Here is a 19,560-nt window from a genome sequence, read left to right as displayed (position 1 = left end):
CTGGTACCAAAAGCTGCACCTGATACCTGGTTTGGCATGTACTGGAAACTACACACACAGCCCTGTTCTATGCAAAGAAAGAAAAATATTGTCATGTACAGGAGTACAATAAAAAGTGTACAAAGTTGCCATTCTCCAGTGCCATCTTAGTATAGAAAAGACAGGATTAAAAACAGAAGCAAAAATAAAAGAAGCAGTCAAAAGAAAAGAAATTGTCCAAATCACTCTTTTCTTCCATCCCTCCCCTCGCCATGAGTCCTAACTACCAGAAAAGCCAAGCTACAAAGTCCATCCCATACCGTACCCGTTTGAACACTGCAAAGTAGATCACAGCATTTCATGGGATCATTTTCTTGGGGCAATACCCTGACCAATTCGAATCAACCTGTTTGGTTTAAAACTGAACTGAAGCCTGGCAGTTAACTGTCAATCATCATCAATTGTTATATTGTCCATGGCGAACATTGCGAACCAATAAACATTGTCATCCAGTATAAATATTGATTTCTCCTAACATTGGTATTCTTGCGAGTTGTCCTGATGAATATAAAACAAAAAAGCTCAAATAAATGTGTCTTGTTTTCAGCCATACTTACGTTCTGTGCCACCAATGACTACTTTTACATCTCCCACCTGCTCAGGTTCATTTCTCATTACTAATCTCATAGACAATCTTCAACTTGGCATTTCACATTCCGGATTAGGAAGGAGCCCTGTAGGCATTGTAGGACCTCCATTCCCTTAAACCTTTCTGTACTTCTTCTGCCCTGTTAATATCCATTAAAAATCCCAGGATTATTATTCTTTGTTTTTAAACTTAAGTTTCCTGATTTAGAGTCATAGAGATCCAAATCACAGAAAAATGCCATTTGGACATTGAGTCTGCATCAGTCAAAAACAAGCACCTAACTATTTTCACCCCATTTTCCAGCAGATGGTTCATAGAGTACCTACAGTTTGGAAACAGGCTCTTCAGCCCATCAAGTCCACACTAACCCTCAGAGCATCCCACCCAGACCCATCCCCCTTCCCTTTCCCTGTAACCCATCTAATCTACACATCCCTGAACACTAGGCAATTTAGCATGGTCAGTCCACCTTGCCTGCGCAACATTGGATTATGGGAGGAGACTGAAGCACCCAGCGGAAACCCACTTAGACATGGGGAGAATGTGCCAACTCCACACAGACTGTTGTCCGAGGGTGAAATTGAACCCGGGTCCCTGGCGCTGTGAGGCAGCAGTGCCAACCAGTGAGCCACCATGCTGCCCAAAGTCTTGTATGCCTTGACATCACAAGTGCATATCTAAGTAATTCTTATTGTTATGAGGGTTTTTGTGTCTGCCACCCTTACTGGCAGAGAGTTCCAAATTCTTACCCTCCCCCCATCACATCTCTTATAAACCTCTGCTCCTTACCTTAATTTGACCACATATTTCTACATCCACCTCCCTTCCGTTATAATGCAGTCTGTAGACTACACCCATCAGCATAATGGATCCTTTATATCTTTTTCTCTATTGATATGGATTCTATTTTTATCTTAATGATTGCTCTGTCCATTTTCATGAGTGCCATTGTTATATTGAATAAGTACATCTACTTCACCTCTTTGGTTTCCCTCTTTCCCTTATCTTATATATTTTCTTAAATGTTATATGTTGAATGTTTAATACACAGTCCTGAATATTTTGTGGTCATGTTGACTATTTCTGGTCTCTATCACATTTTGCACACAAAAGCTATTGCATTGAATGCTCTCCTCCTAAATTCAGTGCCTAACTCTTGATACTCTGTCAGCAGCACTCTGAGTCAGAATGATTTGTGATGGAGACGTTTACTTGGTGCAGTTTCTCTTTTCACAAATTGTTATATTCTGTAATCCAGGCACCAGACTTGCTGTGCCATATCTTGCCAAGCAGTGTGTTAGTTAATTAATTAGTCTTTTTTGTAGACAAGTCCAATTTCACCACACAGTACGTATCACATATTGTGTCTTTCTTGTCCTTATTTCCAAGTTTGAATGCCACGAGTAGTTTATGGAGTGGACAAATAGGTTAAAACTGTAAGAAAAGTTTAAACAAAGCTTTTTCTTTAAAAGAGCATATGCAGGAAATGTAATACATGTGGACTTTAGAAAAGCCCTTGTCATGTTTGGCATGTGAGTTTACTAGAGGAGATTGAAGAGGGGAATTCAAAGAAAGAGAATGAAGTAGGTTTAAAATGCCGAGGACTATGTTGAAACAATTTTTCAAAATGAGTTGGAAGATCGGTTCAGTTCTCGGTTCACTTTGTTTCATATGTGTGTCAATGGTTTGGAATTAGCCCTGAAGGAAATTGTTGAAATTTGAAGTTTGTAGGAAATATATATGATGAAAGGGAATAAAAAGGGGAAAGAAAAAAGGAAATGAATGTAATGTAAATGGAGGTGATGACTGGAAGTCAGTGACACTAAGTTATTTTTATATTATTGACTAAGACAAAGACAATAATCTAGCTCCCATGTTGTGGAACAGTAGGAGAATTTTATACACAGGTTTGTGGTTATAAGATTGATAAACATAGGACAATAAACTAATGGAAATTCTATGTTTTATAAGAGGAATAGAATGTACAAGTCAAGATATAATGATGAGGCAATATCAAACTTTAGAGATATTAGGCAGAATGTTGTGGTCAGGATAGGGTACAATACAGATTCACTCAGAAAATGTCTGGTATGAGGGCATGTAGAAATAAAATAGGATTTGCCGGGGTAAATCCTTATTTAGAAGAGACAGGGTCATTAGGAGACACAATGAAAGAATGGAACATGTTGGACAGAAGTGGGCTGCTTTCAGTATTTGAGGACTCAAGGATGAGGGACCATCAGTACTAGATTGAAGCTAATTGGAGAGAGCAGGATAATCCTCACAGAGTTATGTTATAAAATTTCTTCCCAGCATTAATCATGAAGATCATTGTTTCATATAAGCTGCATACATATACGACCACCAGGAAATTCAGAAGGCATGGTGCTGGCTGCTCACAAGTTGTTCATTTCAGGGCATCTGTCAAAATCAAAATCAAAGGTGTTACCTTATTGAATGATGAGGCTGCATAAAATGAACAAAATTTAGAGGTTATTGCAACTGGGCAAAAGCATTTGAGATGCAAGATTAGGCTGGATTGGTGGAACAAAGCAATGGCACTGACAGGATATGAGCACATAGTGAGTGTGTGGTTTGTGCTTTTCACTCATGAGGAAGGTATGCCAGGAGGGATTGATTGGCTAAATGGACGAGAGGTCAATTTTGCTATTTTTCTACGTTAGCCACTTTAAACTCACTTTTCTGCTCCTCATATATTACAGGCAGTTCCACATTCAATTTGTGCTTTATGTACATGATTTATTCCTGCCAAACTTCTGACTGTAACCCATTGTAACTGGAAATCCTTAACGTACTGTTACAGTGTCTCACGCAGCAGTAAGGCATGGAAAAGGTTCACTGGTAAGCATTTGGGGCAGAGTTATTTATAAAGCCCATTGTCACATATCTCAAATTGTTGATAATTGATAGACCTTGGTACGTTGGTAAGTATTTACTCAATATCAAGGCAGAGTGCTGAAACAGACTTCTTTGCTAATCACCGGGTTGACCCAAAGAATGAAACAGAGTGAAGGAGCAACTAAAATTAATGAGAGCTGGGTTACCAGTTTATAAAGATGTAGAGAGACTGGGTGATTGATGTTTATTAATCAACCTGTTTAGAGATGTTATGACAAAACTCAAGGGCAGATGAGACTTGATCTGGTCTCCTGGCTCAGAGATAGAGATATTACCACTGTGGCACAAGGGCTCTCAAGCTGGGCAATTGAATATGAATCCCTTAACTGGGCAATGGTGATTTTTATCTTTTATCCCAAAATCAGTAAAACATTTCAGTTTTGGAAATCTTTAGGGCAACTTATTTCAAATGCAAATCAGTTCAATTGTTTACACAATATATTTAACACACAATTGGTTATTTGACAGATTATAAATTAGAAAATGTAAAACAATCTGTAGTTTTGGCTTGTTTTGTATTTTATATTTTAGTTATTCGATTGTGGTCTACACTGAGATTGTTCATAAAAAGAAGTCATTGGGAATGCAAAGTAATTGAACTGTATATTTTATTGGTCAGTGACAAGAGTAAACGGAGGACCAAAACCGTGAAGAGAAGCTTAGAGCCAAAATGGAACCAGACATTTGTCTATTCTCATGTACATCGGAGAGACTTTCGAGAACGCATGTTGGAAATCACGCTATGGGATCAGCCTCGAGTACAAGAAGAAGAAAGTGAATTTCTCGGAGAGGTAAAAGATGCACCTTAAGATGTTACAATTCCTATTATGCATTTATGCTGAAAGCAGTCCAGGTAATGATCAGACATTCAGAAGCTGTGACTGGAGAATTTTAAACACGTATCAGTATCCAGCTTCACCTTATCTGCATGGTCTGGTCATCAATCAGACATAAATACACTTAAAAAACAGGTTATCTTACTGTTTCCTAAAGCTCTTTATCTGATCTCATAGCAAGAATAAATCAGCGATTTTCCATTGTATTTCTTGTCTTAACATGTCAAGGACTCTCATCGAGCAAACACAATGTTTTGTATGGTAGACGTGGATTCTCAGAGATCAGCCACGAGCCCAACCACTACTACCTCGACACATCACCATGGCTCTTTCTATCCCAGTGGCAACTTGGAGTCAGCTCATTACCTGTGCTGTTACGAACTCCATGTCAATTTGAATGTTATCCCAGCAGGGCAGATCTCAGGAGCCATGCTGAGATGAAGTCAAAAAACATTGTAAATATCTATTTCAGACTTCTGTGCATGAAGATACTTGTAATCATGAGTGCCCATTCAATACATTTGAATCCGCTGAAATACTGAATTCCATTTAAAAAGAAATCTTTGTTTATAAAACCCACATCAAAGACGAATAAACCTTTAATAACTCCTTGAGATGTAATTAAAACTGTGTTAATGATAGGCTGTGGAAAGCAATCGAGCATTAATAATGTTATAATGAAAGCATTTATGTCAATAAACCTCTACTGAAATTGCGAGAAGTTTTCTTCACTCTCAGACACAGGCAATCAGTTTTGTTTTCAGCAGCTAAAAGCTAGGACATTTAACTAACTTTACAGCTTCACAATTTGGATACCTTATTCATCGTTCAAGAGAAAACTACAGGTTAAAGCTCTTGCCACAGTGAAAATGGGAAATGTATGAACTCAGTGTTAAGTCAAAATGGCCCAACCGAGCCCAGGAATCACTTCCTACCTCCCAATCCTTCCCCCATCCACCAGCTATCAAAATGCCAGGAGTCAGGGTTGGACATCTAGATCTGGTGAAATTTTGGAAATAGCAAAGACTCTCCACAACTCTGCAAAAGTCCAGACCATAATGTTCTCTGTTGGCCAAACCCTGCTCTTCATTGAAGCTGGCAGTTACTGTGCTGCTGTGGTATTCTACTTTGTGCTTTGGGTTTACTCAGGCCTTCAGATCAAGCTCCTAAGTTGAGGTGCTGAAGAAGTGTGATTTAATGGTATGATGTACAGGAATAAAATGCTTGTTATTATTTAATAACGGTTATAATTTTATTTATGTGGATATGAGATGGTTGTAGAGTTCAGTCTGAGACTGCAGAGACTCCCTCCAGAGAGATACATTATGATTATTGACATAACAAAATTGAATTGAAGACTCTGACTTTGAGGTTTAATATTGTTAATGATGACGTAAAACTTAACAATAGTTTGAAGACAAAGAAATTTAAAGAAAAACTGGTGTTTATACAGCACCCTCCAGGATTTCTGAGCATCCCAAAAGTGCTTTGCAGCCAGTTTGAAATGTACTTGCTGTTGTAATGCAGAAGTCACAGGAGCCAATTTATGAACAGCAATTTCCTAACACATCAGATTTTTTTTAAAAATTTTGATTGAGGGATAAATATCATTCAGGACATGGGGGATAATTTCCTTGTTCTTTTTTAATTTGTTAATAGGATGTGGGTATTACTAGCTAGATTAGCTTCATTGTCCATTCTTAATTGCCCTGGAAGAGGTGATAGTGTGTCACCTTTTTGAATTGCTGCAGTCTTTGGGGTGGAAGAATGTGCACAATGCTGTCAGGAAAGGAGTGCCAGGAATCTGACCTATTGTCACTGAAGAAATATTTTCAAGTCAGTATGGTGAATGGCTTGGAGAGGAACTTGCAGTTGACAGGGTGTTGACATGTGACTGCCTCCCTTGTCCTTCTAGATGAAGTGGCTATCAGTTTGGAAGATTCTGTTGAAGAAGCCTTGGTGCATGTTTCTTCAAAGTAGTGCCACAGCCTCTTTTACATTGATGGAGAGGGCAACAGAGCCTCCATTCAATTTCTTTTTCAACAATGAATCTACCTAAAGGGGCAGTTTTTTCAAGGGTTTCTCCCTGGTTGTGTGGAAATTGGCTCAACTATTGTCTAACAATGATGTTGATAATCTACATTTAGTTATTTATCCACCTCTTTCATACAGTTTACCTGCAACATTTCAGAGTGGTGTAAACACTTTTGCATTTTTGCAGATCCTTATAGAGTTAGAGACGGCTTTGCTGGATGATGAACCGCACTGGTACAAACTTCAGACGCACGATGTGTCTTCTCTACCGTTGCCTCAGCCATCACCATACATGTCACGGCGCCATGTCCATGGAGAAAGTCCTAGTAAAAGGCTACAAAGTAGGTTGTTTGTAACTATAGTTTTATCAGACTTGAGGCTATTTTCTCAAGTAAATCCACAGCATAGAATACAGTAACTCTTTTATTGATTATGAACTACTTTGACTATGACATTTTCTTGAAGTCAATCCGTTAAAATAGAATGATATTTATATTTTCCTGGGAAGGAGACTTTCTCTTTGCTAATCAGAAATGTAATTGTATTACTGAAAAAAGACAAATTTTGGAGAAGGTTTTGAACTTTTAACAGAATGAAGACAAAAAAAACTTTGACAAAATATGTCTTATATCAGCAATAGTCAAGCTTTGTACTTTCAAATGACTATTAATATTGTAATTCATTTCTTGCAATGTTTGAAGAACTGTTTAACTAGGGGATCCAAGAGAAGACACTTGGGTAACAGCATCCCAACACTTAATGTTCATCTGTGATTCCTATTTTAACAATAGATCTAACCTGTTTAAAATAATTGTGTCCCAGTTCTGTGGAATTTCAGGTAAACACATTGAATAACACTTGTGTAACTTCAGTGTTGCATACTACTTCATTATTTCAGAAAGCAATTAAATATTAGTTTTTCACTTAGAAAATCAAGTAGTCAATAAAAGCTCAGTAAATAATATTGATCTTACTAATAAGTACATTTGTCAGTTTTATGAGGCTTCTTTTTGGACATTCCCATGTCATAGTTTTTTTTCCATTAATCACCCATGTAGCACCTTGTTAAGGTTTCTGAAAATCCAAGTATATATCAACTACATTGTTTCAAAGTAAGAAGTCACATGATACCAGCTTACAGTTCAACAGGTTTATTTGAAATCACAGGCTTTTGGGGCGCTGCTGCTTCATCAGGTGAAGCGGAGGGTAGCACACAGGCACAGAATGTATATGAAGATAGATTCCAGGTAATTAAGAGTCTCAAATGATAAATACAAACCAAAAGAACTGCGAATGCTGTAAATCAGGAACAAAAACAAAGTTGCTGGAAAAACTCAGCAGGTCTGGCAGCATCTGTGGAGGAGAAAACAGAGTTAATGTTTCAGGTCCGTGACCTGGTTCTGAGGAAGGGTCACCGGACCTGAAACGTTAACTCTGTTTTCTCCTCCACAGATGCTGCCAGACCAAATGATAAGTACAAATGCTGTGAGTGGAGTGTCGACAGGCTGAATAACAAATCTTTACAGGAGATCAAAAGTGTCAAACAGTGTGAGTAGAGTATCAACAGCTGAATAACAAGTGAAGGGATGACATGATCCAATTAATAATTGCAAAAAATCAAAAATAAAATGGTGCTAGAGACAAACCAAATGGCTGGAATAACATGATAGGTATAAGAGTTGCATGTCAAGGGTCTAATAAAACTAACAAGTAATCCAAAACTGTATGCAGTAATTGGATCCAAATGGATCTTGTTGACTACAAGATCCTTGATTGGGGTTGTTAACCTGGGTTCAACAGGAAAGCTCTGGCTAACCAATATAACCAGGAGATTTAGAATATCCTCAGTTCAGGGGACTGACTCCAAGCTGGCTAGCCATAGCCAGTGTACTGTGCACAAGTTAAATAAAGGGTGATTTGTTGATGGGATACCAGCCTCTTTGCAGTTATTTCACTGTACAAACCAGTTAAGGTAGAGAGATAATAACAAAGTTATCAAGGTGATGGTGTCAACACAACAGTAAAGAAGATTTTACACACAGCAGTGTGGTGGGATTAGTATGTACCATGACATGAACCCAAGATCACAGTTGAGGCTGTCCTCAGGGGTACGGAACTTGGCTATCAGTTTCTGCTCAGCAATTCTGTGTTGTTGTGTACCTCAAAGGCCGCATTGGAGGAAACTTACCCGAAGATCAAAGGCTGAATGCTCCTGACCACTGAAGTGTTCCCCACCTGGGAGGGAACACTCCTGCCTGGCAATAGGTGTGCAGTGTCCATTCATCTTTTGTTGTAGCCTCTGCATGATTTCACCAATATACCATGCCTTTGGACATCCTTTCCTACAGCATATGAAGTAGACAACATTGGCCAAGTCACATGAGTGCGTACCGTGGTGAGTGGTATTCCCATGTGTGATGGTGTATCCACATTGATGATCTGACATGTCTTGCAGAGGTTGCTGTAGCAGGGTTGTGTTGTGTTGTGCTCACTGTTCTCCTGAGGGTTAGGTAGTTTGGTGCAAATGATGGTCTGTTTGAGGTTAGGCGGCTGTTTGAAGGCGAGAAGTGGAGCCATAGGGATGGTCTCAGTGAGTTGTTTGTCATCATTGATGACATGTTGAATGCTCCAAAGAACAGATCGTAGTTTCTCCTATCTGGGGAACTACTGGATGATAAGGTTACGCTATCAGTCAAGTCCCATGTCTGTCTTCTGAGGAGGTCATTGTGATTTTTTTGTTATGGCACGTTGGAACTGGCGATCGATGAGTTGAGTATCGTAACCAGTTCTTATGAGGGCATCTTTCATCATCTGTAGGTGTCCGTTGCATTCCTCATCTGAGAAGATTCTGTTGTATATACAGGGCTTGTCTGTAGGGGATGGCTTCTTTAACGTGGAAGCTGGAGAAGTGAAGCATTGTGAGGTTACCCATGGGCTTGCGGTAGAATAAAGTACTGAGGTCTCTGTCCTTGTTGGGGATGTGTGTGTCCAAACATGAGACGGATTCTGAAGATTTTTTAGTCTGGTGGGATGAAACTTGTTGATATCTTTGTATGGAGCTGGAGGAACACAGCTGGCCAGACAGCATCAGAGGAGCGGGAAAGCTGACATCTTGGGCCAGGACCGTTCCCGACCCGAAACGTCAGCTTTCCTTCTCCTCTGATGCTGCCTGGCCTGCTGTGTTTCTCCAGCTCCACACTGTGTTATCTCTGATTCTAGCATCGGCAGTTCTTACTATTTCTGATATCTTTGTGTAGTCATTTCAGTGATTCCTCACTATGAGTCCAAAGGAAGACAACGTCAGTACTGTATCTGGTGTATAATGTTGGTTGGAGGTCCTGAACAGCAAAGAAGTCTTGCTCCAACTTATGCATGAAAATGTCGGTATATTGGGATGCAGATTTGGTCCCCATGGCTGTTCCATGTGTCTGGATAAAGAACTGGTTGTTGAATGTGAAGACGTTGTGGTTGAAGATGAAGTGGATGAGTTGTAGGATGGCATCTGGAATTGGCACTTTTGATGTTGGGTACTGGGGTTGTTGCAGCAATGCTGTCATCGCAGGGGATGCTGGTGCAGAAATGTCCATTGTGACAAGGAATGTTCCTGGTTCGACTGGTCCGTGGGTGCTGAGTTTCTCTAAGAAATCTGGAGTATTGCGACAGAAGCTGGGGGTTCCTCGTACAATGGGTTTCAAGATGCCCTTGACATAGTCAGAGAGGCTCTCACACAGGGTCCTGTTGGCTGATGTGATGGGACGTCTGGATGTGTTGTCATTGTGTCTGTTCGGAAGGCAGTAAGAAGTCTCCTATGCAAGAAGTATGCAGGATGAGAGCAGATAGGATACTCTGAAGGTCTTGATCAGTCTGTCTCATACAAAATAGAACGGACTACTGCAAAGAAGCATACCAACAACTGAACAGCCAGGAACACTACAGATAATTACCTGCCTATCCATCCAAAGAACATACCCGTCAACTTAATGGACTGATCAAGAACTTCAGAGTATCCTGTCTGCTCTCATCCCACGTACTTCTTGCACAGAAGACTTTTACTGCCTTCTGAAGATACACAAAGCCGACACATCCAGACATCCCATCATATCAGGCAATGGGACCCTGTGTGAGAACCTCTCTGGCTATGTCAAAGGCATCTTGAAACCTATTGTATAAGGAAGTACAGTGCCCCCACGATGACGGCATCACTGCAACAACCCCAGTACTTATCACTGACAACTGTCAATTCCCAGAAGTCATTCTACAACTCATCCGCTTCATCTTCAACCACAATGTCTTCACCTTTGACAACCAGTTCTTCATCAAGACACACGGAACAGCCATGGGGACCAAACTTGCACCCCAGTATGCCAAATTTTCATGCATAAATTGGAACAAAACTTCTTCGCTGCACAGGACCTCCAACCAACACTATACACCAGATACATCAATGATGTTTACTTCCTTTGGGCTCATGGTGAGGAATCACTGAAACAACTGCACAACGATTTCAACAAGCTTCATCCCACCAGACCTACCATGGATTATTCTTCAGAATTGGTGTCATTCTTTGACACACGTGTATCTCCATCAAGGGCGGACACCTCAGTACTTCACGCTACCTCAAGCCCACGGATAACCTCACAATGCTTCACTTCTCCAGCTTCTAACCCAAACACGTTAAAGAAGCCATCCCCTATGGACAAGCCCTCTGTATACACGGATTTTGAACAGATGAAGAGGAATGGAATGGACACATACAGTTGCTGAAAGCCGACTTCATAAGAGTGGGATATGATGCTCAACTCATCGATCACCAGTTCCGACGTGCCACCGTGAAAAACTGCAATGACCTCCTCAGAAGGCAGAGACAGGACACGACTGATAGCGTACCCTTCATTGTCCAGTACTTCTCTGGAGCAGAGAAACTACACCATGTTCTTCTCACCCTTCAACATGTAGTCGATGATGGCGAACATCTTGCCAAGGCCATCCCTATACCTCCACTATTCACCTTCAAACAGCCACTTAACCTCAAACAAACCATCATTTGCAGTCAACTACCCAGCCTTCAGGAGAACAGTGAGCACAACACGACACAACCCTGCCACAGCAACTTCTGCAAGACATGTCAGCTCATCAACATGGATACTACCATCACACGTGGGAACACCACTCACCATGTACATGGTACGTACTCGTGACTCAGCCAATGTTGTCCACCTCATATGCTGCAGGAAAGGATGCCCCGGTGCATGGTATATTAGCGAAACAACCGTGCAGATGCTACTGCAATGCATGAATGGACAGTGCGCAACAATCGCCAGGCAGGAGTGTTCCCTCCCAGTTGAGGAACACTTCAGCAGTCAAGGACATTCAGCCTCTGATCTTCAGGTAACCGTCCTCCAATGAGGCCTTTGGGATACACAACAATACAGAATCGCTGACTTGAAACTGATAGCCAAGTTCCGTACCACTGAGGACAGCCTCAGCCATGATCTTGGGTTCGTGTCACACTACATATAACCCCACCATACCATTCTGCATAAAATCTTCCTTACTGTTCTGTTTTGGCACCATCATCTGGAAAACTTAATTTTCTTCATCTCACTACCTTAATTAGTTTGTACACTTTTAGATTCCTTGTTACTTTGGTTAGACCCTTGTAATGTGACTCTTACACCTATCATGCTATTCCAGTCATATGGTTTGTTTCTAGCACCATCCTATTTTTGACTTTTTTGTAATCATTATTCGGATCATAGGTCATCTCTTCACTTGTTATTCAGCTGTTGACAGTTTACTCGCACAGTTTGACACTTTTGATCAGCTGCAAAGGATTGTTATTCAGCTTGCCGACACTCCACTCATACGATGTGTATTTATCTTTTGACGTTCTGAATTATCTTACCATTATCTCGCTGCATGTAAACTCTGTGCCAGTGCACTTCCCTCCACTTCACCTGATGCAGGAGCAGCACTCTGAAAGCTCCTGATGTCAAATAAACCTGTTGGACTATAACCTGGTGATGTGTGACTTCTGATTTTGTCCACCAAGTCCAACACCAGCATCTCCACAACTTGATTGTTGGTGGTGTCAAAGAAATCCAGCCTCTCACTTCACAATGATGTCCCCTTTCTTAATCCTTGCTAATGAACCACAATGGTTCAATTTGCCTCTACACAATTTCAGATCATTCATCTTACATTATTAGCGTTATTTTGATCATTTTTCATTCCTTGGGAGTCTTAGCAGTCTATCAAAAATATCTGTTTGTTTTGCATTTATTCCCTTTAATATTTTTGGATGTAGCTTGAACCATGTAGTATGTCTTCTTCTTTTGAAATCATTTGACCATTGTATACCCATATTTTGATTTGTTTAGTCCCTCCACTTGGTATTTCTGAGCTGTTGACTTCATCTCTCAAAATTGAGGTATGTCATTACTTAAAACACAAACCAGAGTGTAAACTAAATTAAATAATTTGAATTTAAGCTGGCTACAGTATTCAACTCATGAATACACGTGTTTGAAAAGAGTAAGAGAGAGCATGTTAGAGACCAGGCTGGATTTCTGGATATAGCACACAATTTGATTGACATGCTGATTTACTAAATTATTTGACCATATGTGAAAATCCTGAAATTTATTTGCCCACGCATTACTGAAAAACTGTACTCTGCTGATTGGTGAGTGAGAATGCAAAGCGATTGTTACCCTCAAGCTATTATTATTGTCAGTATTTAAGATTCTGGATTAAGAATTACACAAATGTAATGAAAACCACTGGGTCTTCGATTTTATAATTATGAATACAAAGGAATCATTCATAACTTCACTTTGACAAACTCACCAAAGAACCACCAAAGAAGAAGTGCTAATAATGGGGAGGTTAAAACAGAAAGGTATATAAAATGCACAGCAGGTCAACAACTGTGAGAAAAAGAAAGCGAAATAGTCAAAGGTCACCAGATTTTTCTTTTGGTCACAGACTGATTAGCTGTGTGCTTTCTGCCCCGTTTGTTTCCACATCCAAACTATGGAACTACACACGTTATAACAAGTAATGTTAATTTAAACTAAGTCAGTAGAAAATCCAGCTCAAGAAATTTATCTGAAGATGTGAGCAATGTGTCATCGAATTAATTCAGTAACAATATCAACATGCTGTCTTTCTGGCATCACCTACAATTGATCATTTGGAGTCAGCACAAATCGAAGGATATTCTGAATACTAGAGTGAATTTTGCACCTGTACTCTCCTTCCTCAGAGCCTGCTCCACCCAGTGTTTTGGTGTGTACGTCCTCCACAATTTCTGGTTGTTTGATGGATGACAGATCATCAAGTGTGAAAGGTTGCACATGTGCACAGTTTCCCAAGATGTACTGCTGGAGTGTCAGGCCCCATTCACCATTATTTGGCTTTGCTACAGTTAGTCTGTCATGTGCAATGTCCAAACTGAGATGAAGATATCCTAATTAGTTAGTGGCATGTGTATTATCCTCTTTGTGTATACCAATCTGCCCTTTTTTGTGGAGAGAGAATAATAAACTATGGATTGTTAAAAATTTGGATTTACTCAGATATTCAAATGGCCAGGTAATCTTTGGAGCAGCGTAATCTGGAACTGCATGGCAGACTGTGCAGAATCCCTGATTCTATGGAACACTCCAAAAGAAAGTTTCTGAGTCAGAGAATTTAGAATGTTCTGACTTACTTAAAGCAGAACCTGGAAGAAAATTTTCTGAAGAATGGTCTAGGCCCGAAACGTCAGCCTTCCTGCTCCTCTGATGCTGCTTGGCCTGCTGTGTTCACCCAGCTCTACACCTTGTTATCTAGGATTAAAAGCCTACCTGATGAGCTGGGAGGTAATAAATAAACTGAACACCAACTCACTGCAGACCTCTTCAACTACATCCCTCAACCCCTGACATCCCTGGCCCTCCCCTACCCCATTCTGAGACAACTGCTGAAGTACCTGGGCCGTTAGTTCAGATCTATCCTTTTGGTTGCATAGAGAATAATAAACATTGTGTTATTAAAAATGTAGATGAATTCACAAATGTTTAATTTTCCAGATTGCTTGTTTACTGGCTCACCTAATGCTCTTCTACTCTTAAAGCATTTTTTGATTTTAATACAGCTCATTGATTGTAACTTAGTTGAATAAACCCTAGAATCATAACACTTGACTCCAATTCGAGAATTACATTTGCTATAAAGTTAAAGAAAGAAAGAATTACATAAATACATGTGTTGCATTTGCTGTTTTTTGCTTTTTGTTTCTATTATCCTGAATTCCAATTTTAAAGATTATAGATTTTATCATGAGTGTTAATGAGCCCACATGCATAGCTGTTTTGTTTGTTCCGTCATTACCCAGGATCTCATCGAATCAGTGATAGTGACATCTCAGATTATGATGTTGATGATGGTATTGGAGTGGTCTTGTCAGGTGGGTGGGTGGCAGAACATCACCTAATCTATGAGTGCCGTCCGCATTTAGAAATTGCTTTTGATGTGGGGCTCTAGCAGGAGGTCAGTATCATTCCCAGGAGCAGATATCATGAATCTGCTAGCTGTCGCACATATTATGGTTGGCTGTCTAAAGGCATAACCTAGTTGGTTGAGATTTAACCAATAGTTAGCAACTACATTTATTCTACAAATTACACTTATTCAGAAATAGTTTATCTGACTCATTCAAGATGAAGTGTATTTCACTCTCTTAAAAACAAGGTGCACAGCTAGTTCTTGAGTATCTGACGCAATGCACGCTTTTGTTAAATGCATTTGAAGCTTGCATTTTGAATTACTTTGCAACAAAATGAAACACAACATAAAATCCTTTTGTCCAAGATTTTCTGATTAGCTTGGACCACTCAGGGTGGTACAGTGCCGCGGTGGCTCAGTAGTTAGCATTGCTGCCTCACAGCATCAGGGACATTGGTTCAATTCCACCCTCAGGCACCTGTCTGTGTAGAGTTTGCACATTCTCCACATGTCTGTGTAGGTTTCCTTCCAATGCTCTGGTTTCCTCCCACAGTCTAAAGATATGCAGGATTGGCCATGGTAAATTGCCCAGAGTGTCTAGGGATGTGTGGGCTAGGTGAATTAGCCTTGGGAAATGCAGGATTACATGAATAGGGTGGACGGGTGGCTGTGGGTGAGATGCTGTTCAGAGAATTGCTGTAGTCGTGATTGGCCGAGCGACCTGCTTTCAAACTGTAAGCATTCTATGATAGATTTAGATCCAACCACTTTGTCTTGATACCACATGATGTAGATACATTCTGAAGAAAGAAGTGAGCTGAACTGTCTTAAAGATATTCAACACTGCATCTTACATGAATTCACTCGTGAAATAGACAAAAGTAATCTCTTGTTTATACAAATTTCAGTATGTATGTTTGATTAGGATTCCTAATTTTCAGGTTATGTTACATCTTGAATTTGGAGAAGTTCTGAACAAAATCCCCGAGTCAAAATACTTATATCAAAGATTCTGCCGGATTTAGGTTTACCAGAGGCAGTATTTTAAGAAGAAATTAAAGGAAAAAAACAAATGCTAAATCCCAGTATTATCTACATCATCATCCTCCTTTCGCTTCAAAATTAATGCAGTCATTTGTGCATGACACAGAAATTGTGATCAAGAGGAAAAGAGAAGTGGTTGCAAGCCTCAAACTAAACTGAAAGTGTCAAAGGTTCCGGTGATTTTAGGATTATCAATTGGATGCATAATTGATTAAACCCTAAAATTCTAACTATAATTTAACTACATTTCAAGGATTCAATTGATATTTTTTGGATTAAATAACATGAAAATTATAAACTATAATTTTGTTTTACTGTCTTCTTTTTCTTTTGTCTGTTTCTTCGTTAATTTCTATTGGAAAGATTTTTATTTAGTTTCATCCCACTTTATAACCTACCGCATAGATAGTCATAGGAGGTTCACAGGAGCAGTTCCTGCTTTTCTGTCATTTCATGGCAAACAGTTTGGACTGTAATTGGCACGTCAATATAACAGGGATGGAGATTAATAATTCATCAGGTAAAAGATTACAGAAACATAGAAACAGAAAATAGACGCAGGAGTAAGCCATTTGGCCCTTTGAGCCTGCACCACCATTCAATACAATCATGGCTGATCTTACAATCTCAGTATCCCATTCACGCCTTCTCCCCATACCCCTTGATACCTTTAGCTGCAAGGGCCACGCCCAGCTCCCTCTTGAATATATGTAATGAACTGTCCCCAACAGCTTCCTGTGGGAGAGAATTCGACAGGTTCACTACTTGCTGAGTGAAGAAATTCTTCCTCATCTCAGTACTGAATGGCTTACCCCTTAATCTTAGACTGTAACCGCTTATTCTGAACTTCCCCCAACGTCTAGCCTGTCCAGTCCCCTCAGGATTTGATATGTTTCTATGAGATACCCCCTCATTCTTCTAAATTCCAGTGAATACCAGCCCAGTTGATCCAGTCTTTCCTCCTATGTCAGTCCTGTCATCCCAGGGATCAGTCTGGTGAACCTTCACTGGACTCCCTCATTGGCAAGAATGTCCTTCGTCAGACTAGGTGTCCAAAACTGTATGCAATACTCAAGGTGTGACCTCACCAAGGCCCTGTATAACTGCAACAAGATATCCTTACCCTGATACTCAAATCCTCTCACTATCAAGGAGAGAATGCCATTAGCTTTCCTCACTACCTGCTGCACCTGCATACGAACCTTCAGTGACGGTTCCACTATGACACTCCGGTCTCGTTGCACCTCACCTTATGGCTGAAGCCTATATGCCACATTGAGACAGTATGACATTTAAGGACAAGAAAATGGAAGTAAAGCCTAATAAGTTTGTCAGTAAAAATGACACCAAGCTTCCAATTGCCTGCTATTTCAACGCATTACTATCTTCCCTCGCCAACACTTCTGATGCAGGCCTGCGCAGTGTTCAAAGAAACCTCAGCACAAACTCAAAGAGCATTTTATAAACCACCTGAAGCCTCTAAAACTCAACATTGAGTTCAATAACTTAAGAGCCTGATTTTGTCCTTCCATGATTTTCACCCACCTCCACACCTGTTTCCTGTCATGACGTGGGTTACTTTCAGCACAGCCAACCCATTCTTTCCTACCTTCAGCTCTCATTATGACTTATTCAGCTTTTCTTCCATCCTGGCCTATTATCAACAATAGACTCATCCCTTTTCATCTCTCTCTCCTGTCTGGGCTGTGTCTTAACCTATCTGCTCAACTCTTCTTCCCCACCTCGTCTTTAGCATAAATACTTTTTCTTAGCTGTTGTCAGTTCTGATTAAGAGTCACCAGACACCAATGTTAATTCTGCTTTCTCCCCACACATGCTGCCAGACCTCCTAAGTTTCACCAACAATTTCTGATTTTGTCCTTAATATATATGAGGTAGAGAGAGAGAAAGAGCCCTTATCTATCCGTCTTCTTACCATATCAATTGTTATTTCAATACCAAGACACCTGTCTGAAGGCTTTTGGAATCACTTATGCAGTCTGACTCAGCAGCCTTTCTTGATAATTCATTCAGCAATCCTCTTGCACTTTGTGTAAATATTAATGATGATCTGCTAATCTCCAATATTGTAATAATATTGACAGTTGATTTATTTTAGGATAAACCAATTAGAAAATCCAGACTATTAAGTTTAACTTCAGTTTGTATATCACACCAAGTCATGTTTCTTGTCATTCCAGCTCTTCAGAATACTCCGCAATTTCCTTGAATGAACTTTGTTAATTTCTTGCATTAATTTCAATTCATTTGAAAACCTCAAAGTGTTTTCTTGCCAAGGGAATAAAATTTGAACTCTAGGCTACTCGCTGTTCATAAGACTTTTATTTGAAATTTTTATTATAATTTTCATGATATTATTATAACTGAGGACTCAGGATAACTAATAGTAAAGTATTAAATATTCAGAACTGCTTAAATATCCATGACTGTAAATTTAGAGTAATTTAGAACATAGGAGACAATCATTTAAAAGCACCTTAATTTTGACTGCTGGGTAAATTGCTTTGCAATATGCCCATGCATGTCCTCCCATTGACAATCAGAGGGAGTCTGAGAGGCTTGGAGAGCTTTGATTGTCTGGACAGAGGAAGCTTTGTGTTTTCATAGACATTTGCGATTTGTCAGATCTTAGAAAGTCCCTTTTACTTCCAAATTAAATCAATACTTGCTCCATGTAAAACAAAAAAAAACTTCTCAAAATAAATTTCATTGTATAACAATTTGGGACTGTAGCTTGTGATAAAATCTGTGGCCATGAATATTAGTTTTATATTATGCAGGATAAAAATCCTGTTCATGTAGCTAACCTGTAGTATAATAAATTATGGTGCAGTAAGAGTGATCATTTATGGGCAAAATGATGGATAAACTTTAATAAACAGCTGGAATCCACAAATTCCCTAACTGCCTTCCTGCTTGAGCTCCACAGATGAGCTGCTGTACAGCAGCACATGCCCTTAGAAATGAGATTTCTGAATGACTGCAACCCGCATGGCTTTGCTTTACCAATGTAGATGTTTGCATGGCCTCTCGGCTTGTTCATGTTGAAGCAAAAACTGGTTGCCTTAATCATAATAGTGCACATTGAACCTACGTCATACCACTACAGCACTTTATTTTGGTTACACGCTGTTTTAATGCTGATGGTTTGCATGTATTTCAAGTAGTGTCTCATAACTTAGCAGATAAAAGTGATGACCAAAAAGGAAGGTTGAATGAATCACACTTTTAAGTCCTTGTTTCATTGCAGTTTGGCTTTATATTTGCAACAATGCTAGTGTTTACCAATGTTTTGCTAACAAATATTAATACTTCCTTTTTTTTGTTTTTGGCATCTTAATCAACAGATTATAGGGATAACAGTAGAGAAAGTAGATCAAGCACATTAACTGTCCCAGATCAGCAGAGAACTCCCCACCATCGTTCACGTTCTGTCTCTCCTCACCGTGGTGATGACCAGGGCAGGACCCGGTCACGTTTACCCAGTGTCCCACTGCAGAGGTGTGTTTTCATTCTTCACAAATGCTGGTTGAATTTGACAAAATGTTGGGCTGATAGTGGTTAATCTTTAATCTTCACTTCTCCTGT

At 39.8% G+C, this 19,560-nt stretch overlaps 1 protein-coding gene across 1 annotated transcript in view; it reads left to right on the top strand.

The window, feature by feature from the left end:
- The window catches only part of LOC109919852 (regulating synaptic membrane exocytosis protein 1-like), a 424,455-nt gene that overhangs the window by 198,071 nt on the left and 206,824 nt on the right, over nt 1-19,560 (top strand). The window contains exons 12-15 of the mRNA XM_048597070.1: nt 4,167-4,338; nt 6,605-6,758; nt 14,798-14,869; nt 19,320-19,473. Coding sequence (XP_048453027.1) covers nt 4,167-4,338; nt 6,605-6,758; nt 14,798-14,869; nt 19,320-19,473 — 552 coding nt within the window. The remainder of the gene's footprint in view (nt 1-4,166; nt 4,339-6,604; nt 6,759-14,797; nt 14,870-19,319; nt 19,474-19,560) is intronic.

This window comes from Rhincodon typus, chromosome 5 (genome assembly GCF_021869965.1).
Source record: "Rhincodon typus isolate 14 chromosome 5, sRhiTyp1.1, whole genome shotgun sequence".
Taxonomy (NCBI): Eukaryota; Metazoa; Chordata; class Chondrichthyes; order Orectolobiformes; family Rhincodontidae; genus Rhincodon; species Rhincodon typus.
This window is presented reverse-complemented; position numbering and strand designations above follow the sequence as displayed.